At 41.0% G+C, this 15,993-nt stretch overlaps 1 protein-coding gene across 3 annotated transcripts in view; it reads left to right on the plus strand.

Moving 5' to 3' along the window:
- Window positions 1-14,236: 14,236 nt before the first annotated feature.
- LOC148533750 (cytochrome P450 2C5-like) overlaps window positions 14,237-15,993 on the plus strand; it is a 66,324-nt gene continuing 64,567 nt past the window's right edge. Inside the window, exons 1-2 of one of the 3 annotated variants that reach the window (XM_088467333.1) lie at window positions 14,237-14,422; window positions 15,671-15,833. In XM_088467333.1, the coding sequence (XP_088323459.1) occupies window positions 14,237-14,422; window positions 15,671-15,833 (349 nt within the window). The remainder of the gene's footprint in view (window positions 14,423-15,670; window positions 15,834-15,993) is intronic. The other 2 variants (XM_088467334.1, XM_088467335.1) reach the window with 2 other exon arrangements.

The following is a 15,993-nucleotide window of genomic DNA, read 5'->3' on the forward strand; positions in this document are numbered from 1 at the left end:
TCAGCTCTTTTGACCTCCATTATCATCTCTATGCTGATGATACTCAAATCTACCTTTCCTCCCCTGATCTCTCCCCCTCTCTTCTGACTCGTATCTCCAACTGTCTCTCTGCTGTCTCTTCCTGGATGTCCCAGCGATTTCTTAAACTTAATATGTCTAAGACAGAGCTAATCATCTTCCCACCCTCCCACATCACCTCACTTCCCACTATTTCTTTATCAATTGATGGAATAACTATCTCATCTAGTCCCAAGGTGCGCTGTCTTGGAGTTATCCTGGACTCATCCCTCTCCTTCAAACCACATATCCAGAACCTTTCACAGTCCTGTCGTTTCCATCTCAAAAATATTTCTAAGATCAGACCCTATCTCACCCAGGATGCTACTAAAACCCTCATACACTCACTGGTCATCTCCAGATTGGACTATTGTAAACTCCTCCTATCTGGCCTCCCCAAATCCCATCTCTCTCCTCTCCAGTCTGTCCTCAATGCTGCTGCACGGCTTATCTTCCTCTCCAAACATTCTGTATCTGCCTCCCCTCTCCTACAAGCCCTACACTGGCTCCCCTTCCCTTTCAGAGTCCAATTTAAGGTTCTCACGCTCACTCACAAAGCCCTCACCCAATCTTCTCCCATATACATCTCTGATCTCATCTCCCTTCACGCTCCTCTCCGCCCTCTTCGCTCAACTAATGCACGCCGCCTTTCATGCCAGCTGATTACTTCCTCCCACTCCCGCCTCCAAGATTTTACCCGCACTGCTCCCCACCTCTGGAACTCTCTCCCACTCCGCATCAGACTCTCCACCTGTTTGCAATCCTTCAAACGGGCTCTCAAGACCCACTACTTCATCAAAGCCTTCCAGCTATCATTCTAACTCCTTGCTACATGCTCATTCGTCCCCATCTACCCCATCTGTGTCAACCCAGTTTGTCTTCCCCCACCTTTTTAGAATGTAAGCTCTCACGAGCAGGGCCATCTACCCTCTTGTGCTTCTCCTTACTATAGTGTCATTTACTTCTTACTCACCACTAGGGCACCTAACACTTGGTTGCTTATGCTCTGTTGCTTATCTGGGTGATATGGTCACTAATGTAGCAATATATATTATCCATGTCCTGTATTGTATTGTTCTGTAAGTCACTTGTATACAATTTGTTTTTGTACTTTGTAAGGCGCTGCGGAACACTTGTGGCGCCATATAAATAAATGCTAATAATAATAATAGAATAGAATCTAGTAGTATTGCCATCGGTTGAAAAAGGGACCCTCTCGCCAAAATAATGGGACATCCCGGAGGAGGGGTGATACCTTTGTGTATCTTCGGCAGTGTATATATAATAGGTGTGATTGGATTTGTTGGTATTAAAATGGAGAGCAATTCATCGTCCACCAGACACGCATCTCTAGCAATACTAAGAATATTGAATAATTCTTTTTTGAACATATTTGTTGGATCTCTAATCAATCTTTTATAAACTTTAGTATCACATAATTGTTCTTCAATCTCCTGTACATAGGGCCTGATTCAGAGCCGCTCGTAAGCGGCCGCTCCGAGCGATATTCGCACAACTGCGCATGCGTACGGCCCATAATACGAAATTCATGTGCTTGCAAAATAGCGAATGCCTGCTAATTTGAGTGACAGAATGAGGCGTTTGTGGGTGGTAACAGGGGAAGGTGCTTGAAAACGGGGAGTGGAGATCCGAACGCAGGCGTGCCAAACGGTCAAAACGGGCGTTTTAAGGGTGTGCATAATTAACAAAGCAGCGTCATCGACCATGTCACTTGGTTGTTTCCAACCACAAGCACTGCGAGCAGTTCATACGCCTTTCGATGTACTCGATTAATCAAATAAATAGCGGATATGACGTAGGATGCGAGCGGCCAGGGGGCGTTTATTACAAAAAAAAAGACTGCATGTTTTGTTCGCTCGTTCAGACACAGAGGCGTCAACAGACCGCAAAGAGCGAAAGGTCAATTTAAATAGTCAGCCCCTTTTTCTGGACGAGCGAGCGCAAATAGCATCTGGCTCTGAATCAGACCCACAGTCATTAGTATCCTGCAATAGAACCCCACCCTCCTTATCCACAGGACGGATAGTAATACTATTATTGTTAGATAGTGACTGTAGTGCTTGGTACTCCAAACTTGTTAAATTAGGATATGTCCTGAGATTGTTTTTCACTTTATCAGTCACTGCATAATCCAAGGAACTGCTAAAAGTTTTTATTGTTGCATTCATGGAAATGGGATCGAACGTTGATTTCACCTTTAGCTTTTTTCATTTGTTTGGTATTTTCTGTATAGTCAGTCATGGTTTCAGATTTTCATTGTAAAATTCTTTAAGTTTCAGGTTCCTTTGTAACTGGAATTTTTATTTTTGCCATTCAAAATTGTCAAATGAGCCAGATGGGACAAAGGACAGTCCCTTGTTAAGAAGGCTAATTTCATTTTCAGTCAAATAGTGGGACGAGTGATTAAAAATCAACTCCTCCGCGGCAGCGGTGGTTTGCTGCCACGTATTGCCCCACCTGTTTTGTCCGCCTCGTCTAGTCTGGCATCTTGTATTATAGGGTTTCGAGTACGTGTGGTGACACCTAAAGGGCCAGAAGGTAATCTTCTAGATGTGGTTTTAGGAATATCAGTATCACTAGTCGTACTGTACTGTTCTTGTGACGAGGAAGTGATTACAGGGTGAAGTGCTCGGTGATCACCTCTTTGGGGCATATTCAATTAGACACAAAAAGTCGAGTACTTTTCGCATGCTGTTCTTTTTCCCAACATCGCTGGCTTCCATGAGAAAAAGTATCGCGCGTGTCCCCGCTTATCCCCGTATTCAATTAGAAATCGTCGAAAACGGCACTCGACGAAACACAAACAGGCGAAAAGTGCTGTCAGATTTGGGGAAATCAGGCTGACACCCCCAAAAGATGCACTAACATTGGGGATCATGGTAGATGCCCCCGAAGTGCACTGCTGAAGCTATTTGGGGTACTTAAATGCTCTCATTAGCTGCTAATTTGAGTCTTTGCACAAGTGGTGAAGAATAGCATTTAGCAGGTTTTTTGGTGAAAATAACTAGTCCCAGCAAATTTGAGGTACATGAAAATTGGTGCAAGCATGGTTAAAATTCGCAAAAGTGAGGTTTTAAAAAACATGAAAAACGCACCTTCAGCAAGCACCTGCAATAAAAACAACACTTGCAGACCCCCCCCAAAGTCTATTTAGCTAGTTTTTTAAGTTTGTACCCCAACTTTGTACTTTTTCACCCCCTTTTTCAAAGTAATTTTTTGGGGTGTTCTTTTAATTTTTGGGGGGGATTTTTTTGACGCAGTTTACCTTTGGGGACTTGTCCTAAGGGTGCAGGGTGGTTTTCTCACCTTTGCACCCCAAAACCGCAACTCTGCACTTTTTTCCAACAGCTATTCATAGGCAAACTTTTCCGCCGGGTACATTGCATTGCGTTTCCGCACCGGTGAAAAGTCACCATAATTGAATATGGGGATAAGTTTCCGCTGGCGAAATGACGTCACCCGCAAAACATTTTTGCCGAAAACGGCTTTTCGCTGCTAATTGAATACGACCTTTTTTGTGTTAGATCCCCTCCTCATTTATATATATACAGCAGGGCTCTTCACAGTACCTGCAGCCGCTCTCTGTATATGACCTCCCCTTCTCATTATCTTATGTAGTACAGCACTTTGATGTGACTGTAGAAGGTGCTTGGTGATTATCTCTTCGTTTATGTCATTCACCTCATTGCCTTGTAGAACAGTGATCCTCTCAGTAACTGTAGGGAGAGGTACTCAGTGGTCATGTCTGTGTACTGTATATTATTTAATGTATCAAATTAACAACAGTGTTGCTGTACTCCTTGATTTTCAATGAAAAAGCTAAAATGACTATCACAACCCACAACTAATATCCTACTTTTCTGTTGCAAAGAGACGATTCAGGCGAAGTTTGAAAAGATAGAAGCCTAACAAAACATACAGAATGAATGCCTAGGTAAAACGTGAAGGATCATTAACCCTCCGGCAATAAACCATCATTCTTTAGTTGACTGATAGATTTAAGAGTTATTTATTGTAGTTAAACACACTTTACAACTTTATGAATTTCTGGTTTGGTAGCCTAGTAATTATATAGTATAAATTGCAGTAACTCTTTTGGGCAAAGTACAGCCTGTGTGACAGCTGTTAGAACGTTACCAGCTAAAAATGTCAACACCAAGGTCAAGAGGAGACATATATATTCTCCCAGTGTTAAAAGGCAAATGATTATCTCCAGGAGAGACGTGTAGACCAGCTCCCAGTATACTCGCTACGCTGCTCAGCGCTCACAGTAAGAAACCTAAGACTTTTCCTATGAAACTACTGGAGATGTACTAAGCTCTGGAAAGTGATAAATTGGAGAGTGATAAACTACCAACCGCTCAGCTCCTAACTGTCATGTTACAGGCTGTGCTTCAAAAATGACAGCTAGGGGCTGATTGGTTGGTACTTTATCACTCTCCAATTTATCACTTTCCAGAGCTTAGTACATCTGCCCCGTACTGTAAATAGTGATTTTAAGACATTTCTATGTAAAAATTAATATTAGAATACAAAGATAAAATTTCACATGATATATTAATTAACTTAACACCTGTTTGCTAGCTAGAGCCATGCAACTCAAATCCGTCTCTCTTTAAAAGCAGAACAATATCCCTATTTCATCCCTGACTGTCCCTCTTTACAGTCTGACTTCTATCAATACAATGTAAATATATAATCAGGATTTTCAGTTTAGAACACGATGTATCTGTGTTATCATTCAGTTTAAAGCTATAAAGGGGCCCATTCACTATGTTAATTATTGGAGGCCAGACACCCCCCGATAATTAAGTATCCAACTCGCTGTGAGTAGCAGCGGCGGACACAAAAATTACCGGAGCAATTCAACATCGCTCCAGTGCAGTGACAGCTTATCCAAAAATCAGCTGTCTCTGCGATCTCCTTCACTGCTAACTTTTGTAACAGTGAAAGCTAACACTGCCGAATTTGACTCGGCAGCGCTAGTGCGCCTGCGTGAACTGGACTTCACGCAGGTGCACAAAGCCCCTGCGTCCAATGGAAGGAGCCAGACATGGATTCAAAAGGATCCCTCTTCGCAACCCAGGACTCCTACCCATCTGAAGACGGCGAATGCTCCCACAGTCAAACTCCGAAAATACAGGTATTGTATTTTTGAAGCTTGATGAATTTACTGTAGGTCCCCATACCAGTGTATGGGGGCAGTGGGGCAGATTGGGGCTGAAAGGTAAGCAGGAGATATATGTGATACCTCCTGTGTTACATTTATAATGAATAGCCCCGATACTTAATTTCTACAAAAGTAGGGGAAAATGTTCATTATCACCAGCTGCAGTAGAAATTAAGTGATGAAGAATAGAGCCCTAAATGTGATATTTCACCCTCTCTCTTTCCAATCACACTGAGGTGGACACCATATAAAGCTGTTTTCATGTACAGTAGATGTACATAAGCTTAAATTATTTCACATGTGTATAATAAAATATAGTACATGCCTGACTTACACAGATAACAAGCACTTGTAGCTATACTGTATATGGCTTTTGCTGCAATGTATGATCATTTGTATATGAATGTCAATTAATGCATTAGGAGAATATTAGTCTTTTTGCACATTTTTTTTAAACAAATCCTTATTATTCCTTGTGGGCTGTTTCTAACATTGAGATTGAATACTTGTGATATGCCCCATTCATTGTAAAAATGAGGGACTTGCAGCGTGGGCTATAGATTAAAGTGAATTGTAATTAACACATACTTGCCTACCCTCCCGATGTGGCAGGGAGTCTCATGAAAATCGGATGGTGGTAATACAGAGGGCATCAAAGTGACAACCATATAATGCAGAAAACATCATTGACAACCATGCACTACATAGAGCATTGCAGTGACCACTATACAATGCAGAGAGCATCACAGTAACCACCATATAATATAGAGAGCATCAGTTACTGCAAAAAAAGACAAAGACCATCAGTGTCTATCATACAATAAAGAGACCATCAGGGACTACCAAATAATACAGAGACCATTAGTGACTTCCATATACTGTAATACATAGAGCATCACAGTGACCACCGTATAATACAGAACGGACCAATGACTGCCATAAAAGACCACCATGCAATAGAGGGAACATCATACTGACAGTGATACTATACAGTGATACAATTGTAGCCATATTTTATATATGGCTAATATTTAGGGAAGTGTATGTGGACATATCTGTATATTTGGTGTATACTTCCAGGTATATATGGATAAACTCTTGTGTTTAGATGTTATTTATTCAGAAAGGATTGTCACTGTAATATAGGTAGGAAATATATATATATATATATATATATATATCGAATATAAAAAAATACATAACTGCATAAGGTAAAATCTATGTAATGGAGTGTATTATATGTATTGTGTATATTAACATTATAAGCATATTGGGTCCTTGAGGTAGAGCCAGTAGCAGTGAGACTACCTAGAAAAGTGCTAGAAATGGCATGAGCAGCTAGGTAGTCTATTAGTAATGCAGGGACAGGAGTGAAGGGTTTGTGCTGCTGGCAGTTAGGGACTGGTCACATGGCTGTAGAGTGGGGATATATAGGTGCTCGGGTGGCAGTTAAGTCAGTCTGCAGTTCCCCCTTGAGCGCTCAGGTCAGATAGTTTCTCTGGTACCACTTGGCTATTAGTGATGGTTGGTGGCAGCACCGGAGAGCTTATGGCACCGCAGGACCTGCTGAGCTCTGGCGGCTGCAGACTTGGTATCTGCAGAAGTGTGGCAGTGAAAAGGGGTGGCCACTATTCTGGAAGATCCGGATGCTGGTCGTAAGTAGGCTGCCGTATCAGAAGGGTGAAGAAGCGGAGAGTTGCCTGACAGGTAGTTAGAGGCGAAGAGCCGCGACAGGCAGCTACAGAGGCAGTGGGCGTGGCCTCCATTTGGTCTCCCTGTACATCAGCTAAACAGTGTAACAGAGTTGCAGTTACAGGCAACTGTAGCTCTAGCCCACCCTTCATGATCAGCTGAGTCGCAGTGCAGGACGGAGCAAGTGAGTAGATAAAGAAAAGTACACTGCCCTGCAAGCAGCATTAAGTAGCCACAGTAGTCCACTAACCTCTGAACTCAGAGAGAAATGTATATAGTATAGAAGCTGACACCCATTCTGCAGACACTGAGTTTCAGACTAACAGGGAAGGAAAGGATAAGACTATAAGACTAATGCAGTCATTCTATGGAGACAGAAGCTAATTGCTGGTCTTACATTATCATTTATAAAGGATTCGGGGGAGGAAAGGCAGTTTGAGGAAAAATCACTTCAGGAATGCTTTTGGCTCTCAGCCAGCTTATATAAGAAATAAAGACAGCATAATTTAGCTGTATATATAGCACTGGCTTACCTCTACTGACTTATATGTAATTATTCTCTATTTGTCAGTATATATGGATATACATTGCAGCAATATTACTAAGGAAGACTGTGTTGAACTTTAATGGACTTTGAACTTCCTTTTGCGCTGCCAAGTAATACTAGGATTTATGCTCAGGTGGTTCTGGACATATTGAGGACCTTTATCTGCTACATTAATGAACTTCATAGGCAGAGACTAAAATACTGAGCAACATTTTATGTGTACAGGTATTAAGCTTTATAATAGTTTATATTAGTGTAAAAGGTATTCCATTTGCATATGGAAGTAAAATTAGTATTATATATGTAGTGGATCTTGTATCAATATTTTTTTCCTCTGAATTTATGACATATGTAAATACAAAGTGTTAACCTAATATAAGCAGTGTTCAATAATTACCTCTAGGAATTGGAAGAGCATCATCGAGGGAAGCCTGTGGAGAAAAGTAACAGGTAGTCAATTCATTATTGTAAAATGTTAATGGACCAGTATTGTATGAATTACATGTTACGTTAAATTCATCATATTACACCATATAACTCAAACAGGTCATTCCTAGGCTAGCCCTATAACCCCAGCCTAGGTGGAGGCACATGTATTGTAAAGTATAATGTCTGATAACCTAGGGTCTCTTTATAAGGAACGGGAGAGAGGGTTATGTTTGGAGGCACTGCTGAGATACAACGTAAATTCCGGAGAAAAGAAAATGGACAGTTTAAAAGAAGAAGAAGTGTATAATTGGTGTCAGGAGGTGGGAAGGAGTCCTAAGAGGTGTATAGGGGTTAAGTGGAAATTTTTCTGAATTCTCTAATGAGGAGGTAGTTGGAAGGTTATATATATTATACGGGATAGATGAGCCACAAATCCTTGATAAGAGAAGGGGAGAGTCGGGAGAAGTGATTGCTATGCTGATTCCAATGATGATTGTGGTAAATGAAGAAACAGGGAGATGGTGGCAAATTGTTGGACCCAAGGTGAAGGAAAAAGAAGTCACCAATGTGCATATATCTGTATCCGCATCCGCACCTCCAATTGATACCACTGGAAGGGGTGACATCTCTAATACCTTCCAAGGAAATGATAATAATGATAATGTTAACAATAAGAGGTTGGGAGGTGGTCAATTTGAAACTATTATAGACAGAGTGGTCACCCAACTCAAAAGGTGGCACTATTAGGGGAGTTATAGAAGATTACGAATATTCTCCAGTATAGTACCTGTACCTTTAGAAGAAGAGATGTATGAAGCATGGAAGGAAGCAGCAGTACAGGAGGCAGAGGAATGTCAGTGCACTGATCAGATTAAAAGGCAAAGAGTGGTAGAGAGTTTGAGAGGGCCTGCCATGGGGATTATATAAGCTGCCAGATGTAGCAACCAGAATGCCACCCTAGAAACTTATTTTGAGGCATTGGATTATGCTAATGGTACTCTTGAGGATGTAGGGGATCTCACTTCTAGATTACACCACACATTTCAGGAACCTGGGAAAAAGTTGAGTGCTTATCTAATCCGATTAGATAAACTCCTGTATAAAATAGTTGATAAAGGAGGAATTGTCAGAAGTGAAATTGACAAAAGTAGGATGAAACAACTCTTAAGAGGTGCTTTACCAACAGATTCGGTGGCCCAGAAATTGAGATGTTCAGGGGTAAGGGAACCTCCCCTTACTTTTAATGAATGGCTGAAAGAAGTGAAGCAGAAGGAGGTATTGATTGAAATGAGAGAGCGGTCTGTAAAAAAAGTAAAGGTAGTACAGCCCGCAGTAGAAAACAACCCTTTTGAGGATAAAATAATTAAAATGATGGAGGAGCAGAACAAGAAAATTGATCAATTCTTTGCTGTGCATAGCTCAGGTAATCCATTATGAGGATCTGCCATTAATACTTCTGGTAGAGGAGCAGGGAGAGGGAACAATTTCTCTACCAGGGGATGTTTTACATGTGGGAGGATGGGCCATTGCGCATATGAATGTAATGTTAATAAACATTTTGTTCAAAGAGCAAATGTAGATGATAATGGAGAAAGTCAGGAACAGGGAAATGGATGGGGGAGGCCTGTGGGCCCCACTCAGGCCCCCTAGAAATTAGCCATTGTGCAATGGGGAATTCATGGTAGAGTGGAGCTTTACCAAAGGGGTTAATGGGACCATCCCCTTTAGTGACTGCAAAGATTAATGGGCATACTTGTAGAGTATTACTAGACAGTGGTTTGCAGGTCTCCATTATATTTGAGTTGTGGTATAAAGAGAACATCCCTGAAGTCCCCATTCAGCCATTGAGTAGTTTAGTTATATGGGGGTTGAGTGAAGCAAAGTACCCCTATTTAGGATATATTCAAGCTATACTGGAATTTGATCAGGAGACAGGAGAAGGGACATTACAAGTTCCATTTGTTGCATTAGTATGCCTGGAGATGCCTGAAGGAAAGAGGGAACTTCCCATAATTGTGGGAACAAATACCAAATTGTACCATAGGTTGACCGAATGGTGTGATGAGAAGAATAAAATCAAAGATAGCAATACTCATTCATTAATAGTACAACCAGAGGTTAATTTACCTTTATTTGAGAATAAATTTGACATCTGTTTCCAAGACAGAGATATACCTCTGGAAGAAAGGGCAATGTTAGTATCAAAAATAGAAGTAAGAGAGCAAGTGTTCTCATCATATCAAGCTCACTGATGAAACACCTTTTCGTGAGGGATCCCACTGAATTGCTCCAGCAGATTTTGAAGATGTAAGGCAGCATCTTAAAGGGTTGTTAGAAAATCAGGTCATAATAGAATCCAGAAGCCCTTATGCATCACCTATTGTAATAGCACGCAAAAAGAATGGTAAATTCCGGATGCGCGTGGATTATAGGACATTAAACAAAAGGACTGTACCAGATCAGTATACGGTTCCCAGGATTGATGAGGCTCATGACTATCTACAAGGGAGTGTCTGGTTTTCTGTACTAGATCTTAGGAATGGATTTTATCAAATCCCCATGTGCCCTGAGGATCAAGAGAAAACAGCATTTATATGTCCTTTGGGTTTTTTCGAGTTTTTAAAGATGCCTCAAGGAATAAAGGGTGCTCCAGCCACGTTCCAAAGAACTATGGAGAAGGTGGTAGGTGATAAGAACTATCGCTAGGTAATTGTCTATCTAGATGACATCATAGTATTTGGAAGTACCCTAGAGGAACACAACTGCTATCTTTGGAAAGTCTTAGACAGGTTGGTAGAAGGGGGGCTGAAACTATCTATAGAAAAAGCCACTTATGCCAGTCATCTGTGAAATATATAGGCCACATAGTAAGCAGGGAAGGAGTGGCTATGGACCCTGCAAAAGTGGAAGCTGTCAAAAAGTGGCACCATCCTAACAAACTGAAAGAGTTGAGATCCTTCCTAGGATTTTGTGGATATTATAGATGATTTGTCCCAAACTTCTAGAGAATCGCAAGGTCCTTAACTGATCTTACAAAAGGGTACCCTCCTGCTAAAATCGGGGGAAAATTTGATGCAAAACAGATAGTCTACTACAAACCAAATTAGTTATTTGGAGAACGTTGGACCAGTGAATGTGAGAAAGCTTTTAAAGCTTTAAAAGAGCAATTAACTAATGCTGCTATTCTGATCTATGCCAACCCTGACTTTTCATATGTACTTCACATAGATGCGTCATTGTATGGGATTGGAGGAGTGCTTTACCAGAAACATCAGGATGTTTTGAAACCAGAACCCTTTACTAGTAGAGGACTATCTAACAGTGAAAAGAGATACCCAACCCACAAATAAGAGTTTCTGGCACTAAAATGGTGCGTAGTAGAACAGTTTCATGACTACTTGTATGGAGCTGTTTTCGAGGTCCACACAGATAATAATCCACTAACTTACATGCAGACTACCGCCAAGCTAGATGCTACAGGGCATCGATGGATGGCAGCATTGTCGATTTATGATTTCACCTTGAAATATCACCCAGGGATAAATTATATAGATGCTGACTCTCTATCTAGGATTATAAATCAAGAGGTCAAAAATGTAAATGAAGAGTGGGTAGAATTACCTGCTGGGGAAGTGAAGGCGTTATGTCACTATGTACGAGTGGAACCTAGTAATATGGATGTAGGACTGGTGAGTACTTTGGGAAGTTCTTCCAGAGCAATACCCTTATCATATTGTTGGATTAGCCAACTAGAATTAGAGGGGCTCCCTAAACTTCATCGAGATCAAATGCAGGAGGAACAACGTCGGGATTCTAATATAGGACCGATATTATCCTGGAAAGCAGAGAAAACCACAATACTGCAGTCATCTCTGTCGCCTTTATTGGAAGAAGGTCGACTATTAAGCCGACAAAGAAAACATCGAATTATTAGGACAGGATTGCTGTACCGAGCTGTCAAATGACAAGATGAAAGAAAAAAATACCAATTGTTACTAACTGAAAAATATTGTGAACTGGTAATTCATGCCCTACATAACAACCATGGGCATTTAGGTAGTGAAAAAACTCTGGCCTTAATAGCTGATTTTATTGGCCAAGAATGAAGGATAGAGACAAAAAGTATTGTAAAAACCATGGAAATTGTGTGGTACAGAAGACTTTGCCGGCCAAAGTGGTCCCTCTGGTAAATATTGAGAGCACTGCTTCTATGGATTTAGTTTGTATGGCTCTAGAAGTAGAACCAGGAAAAAAAATGTAATACTTTAGTGGTAACTGATTATTATACCCGGTATGCACAGGCGCATGTAACTTCCAATCAGAAGGCGCAAACTGTTGCAAATACCCTATGGGAAAAGTATTTCATCCAGTACGGACTTCCCTTTAGATCATGGAAGGGAATTTGAGAGTAATTAAGGAACTTTGTCTGAGCTGTGGGATTGTAAAATCTAGGACAACACTGTACCATCCCCAAGGTGATCCTCAGCCAGAGAGGTTCAATAGGACCTTTCTAGATATGTTGGGGACCTTAGACCCCTTGGGTAAAAATAATTGGAAACGATATATTGACCATCTTGTACATGCATATAATTGTACAAGTCTACGGGATATTCCCCTTAGTATTTAATGTTCGGAAGAGAAGCTAGGCTTCCTATAGATGTGAGCTTGGGTGTATCCTCCGATGATAGGCCTTTTATCTCACATATAAATTATGAGGAAAACTTAAGGAAAGAGTTAAAGAATGCTTATGATTTGGTGGAACAAACTGCCAATAAACTAGGAAAATATAACAAAACTTTGTATGATAGTAAAGTGCGTAATGATGTACTAACCCCTGGAGATAGTGTGTTACTCTGATAATTGGGGACTCCCCGTAAGTTTAAAATAAGTAATAGATGGATAGAAGAACCTTACATAGTAGTAAAAAAAATCACCTGAATATAAAATTAATCCTGAGAATGGGAGGGAGTTAATATTAATTTATCATAGACAACATTTACTCCCAATAGGGCAAGAAGTTTGTTTAAAAAAGGTTATCCCAAATATTGAAACTCCTTCATGTAAAAAACTTGGAAAAGAGATTAATTTAGTGTTTAGTTGGCCATATTTTGGGTATATTGAAAGAGGAGGATAGAGTATAATTGATACTAGTGTCTATTAGGGTGGTGATCTAGTTGAGTGAATTAATGTAGATCACCAGGGGGAGAATTGTAGCCATATCTTATATATGGCTAGTATTTAGGGAAGTGTATATTATGGACATATCTGTATGTTTGGTGTATACTTCCAGGTATATATGGATAAACTCTTGTGTTTAAATGTTATTTATTCCGAAAGGATTGTTACTGTAATATAGGTAGGAAATATATATTGAATATATAAGAATATATAACTGCATATAGTGTATATAGGCACTGGGGTAGCAGTTAAGCCAGTCTGCAGTTCCCCCTTTAGCGCTCAGGTCAGATAGTCTCTCTGGTACCACTTGGCTATTAGTGATGGTTGGTGGCAGTGCCGGAGAGCTTACAGCACTCACGGTAAGAGCCATTGAGGGCTCTTACCGTGAGCAGGGAGAAGTCACCGCTGCAGAAACTTGTCCCTGTCAAACAGGAAATAATTTCTGTGTAAGGTTAAAGCAAGTATAGTTAGAAACAAGGTATGATCAAATACAGTGGGTGAGAGAAATTTCTCCAGGAAGGTCCTTCATATGTATATTCCATAGACAAATAACCTTTCGGTCCAGTTAAGGCTTCTTACACATGAACGGAAATTTCAGAAACCTGTTGTAATAACACTTCCTCTCATGCTCCAAAAAGCAATGAAATTAGACCCCTATTATGCTGACCAATCACACCACAGCTCCCCATTTGGTGCCACCACCTCTCTGTCACTCTGGGTATATGTCCTGCCTGTCTCCTTTAGCTGTGCTCCTGCACATCTAGCATGATCTGTTGGACCTAGGGAGGCCAATCACAGGATTGTGTGCGCTGTGGCCATCTTTTGTTTCTGCTGGGTAGCCTCTGAGCATTTGGCTCAGAAACTGCCCAGTTGTGTTAGGTACCGTGTGACATCAGAGGTCACGCAGTGTTGTGCAGCACAGCACCACGTAGCCCATACCCCTTCAGCCTTGCTTGCCCGCAGCCATCTCTTCCCATACAAAAATGTTACTTGCATTGAAGTCCTTTCACAATCTTCCAGCTTCCATTACTTGTCCCTTGTGTAAGACCTGATGAAGGACAGAAGAAAGAACTTTGTGCACTGCTTGTGTTCTATATAGACATTTCTAATAATCTACCTATGTTTTATCTTTCTTTTACAGAATGCTGATTGCCATGGACCCAGTCATCATTCTTCTGTCCGCGGTGGTCATCCTGTTTTTGACCTATGTTTTTAACAATCAAAAACAACACAAAGACAAGACTTTCCCCCCGGGACCGAAGCCTTTGCCGATTATTGGAAATATGCATGTGATTGACATGGTAAAGCCTTATGAGACATTTGTAGAGGTAATACAGCACCACTGCTAAATTGTCACTAAGTCAAATATGGCTACAATTAAAATACATATATATATATTTTTAAATCCTACAATTGTCCCGAGAGGTCTAGGAGGCTATTTAAATGAGGAAAAATTAGTTTCCCCACATTCTTTATAATAGGAAAATTGGGAAGACATTTACCTGTATTTACTAAACTGCACTACAAATGGTCAGGGACCAGCTGTGTAGGAGGCTGCAAATGCTGAATGGTCATTTACACTTAGGGGTCAATCCTATTGCATGCGATGATCTCGCCAGTGCAAGAACTATGGGTCTTCGACCAGTGCTGCCACCCAGAGGACAATGCTGAGGGGGGGGGCACAGTTGCTACCCCAATGGCACCCCGCCGCTTTGTTCTACATTGCAAAGTGCCTGGGTAACACCTCACCGCAAGGGAAGCTGCAGGTTTCCCCCTTACTGATCCTCCTCTGGGGCAGGGGTGGGGATACCAGACCTGGGCACACAGGGGGCCTGTTACAGCACTGGTTAGAACCCCAACCATTAATTTCTTACACAGGTTTTCATATTATATTACCGTATGTGCACTTCTCACTAATTGATCTTATTCTTTATCATTAGAAATAATGTAGTGAGTGGAAGTATTTACAATACAGTAAAATTAAACAGAATAATGTCCAGTGTACATGCTATGCTGGGGAATGTAGTGTTCCAATGTCCGCATACACAGTTAGGTGCACCTGCCATTTAGAAAAATGTACCTGGAAATTGCAATAACATGTTTCCAACTATGTTCTCAGCATACTTGCCAACCTTCTGGTGAGGGGGCAGCTAGGTCGGCACTGAAGGGGTCTGGAAATGGTGCGAGTGGATAGATCTGGGGTGTGATAACGAAATCACGCCATCATAGCCCCACCCATGTATACAATTACCGGCATTGCGAAGTGGGGGCTGAGCCATGACGACACAATTCAATGTAAATTGAGGCTTGCCCACTTTTCTGGGCGGCCGGGTGCACCACTTAAATTTTGGGAGACTCACGGCCATTCCAGGAGGGTAGGCCAGTATGATTTTAGGATACTACAGTCATACCTTAATGGAGATTGTTTTGTATTGTATTCTTGAGAATAGATATTGCTGCAATTGTGCATGGTAATCCCAAAGGTATGTGTTCCAACTGTAGCTCAATGATTACTGTGAAAATATAATGCTGACTATAGCACAAATTAGTTCAAGTATTGCTTACTATACTTACAGATGGCTAAGAAGTACGGCCCGGTATTCAGCGTCCACCAGGGCATGACAAAGACGGTCATCATATGTGGATATGATGCTATCAAAGATGCTCTAATCAACCATGCAGAGGAATTCTCTAACAGACCGCACATCCCAATCTTTGCTAAAACAATGAAGGATAATGGTAACTTTTTTCATTCATTTAAAAAAAAAAAAAAAAAAAAATAATAATAATAATACATAGATGGAGAACTCTGTACACCAGGGGTGGCCAACCAGTCCGAGGCAAAGAGCCAAAAAAATACCTGTAGCCAAGCTAAAGAGCCACCAGGAAGCACAAATAT

This window comes from Taudactylus pleione, unplaced genomic scaffold (assembly GCF_031769625.1).
Source record: "Taudactylus pleione unplaced genomic scaffold, aTauple2 ptg000070l, whole genome shotgun sequence".
NCBI lineage: Eukaryota > Metazoa > Chordata > Amphibia > Anura > Myobatrachidae > Taudactylus > Taudactylus pleione.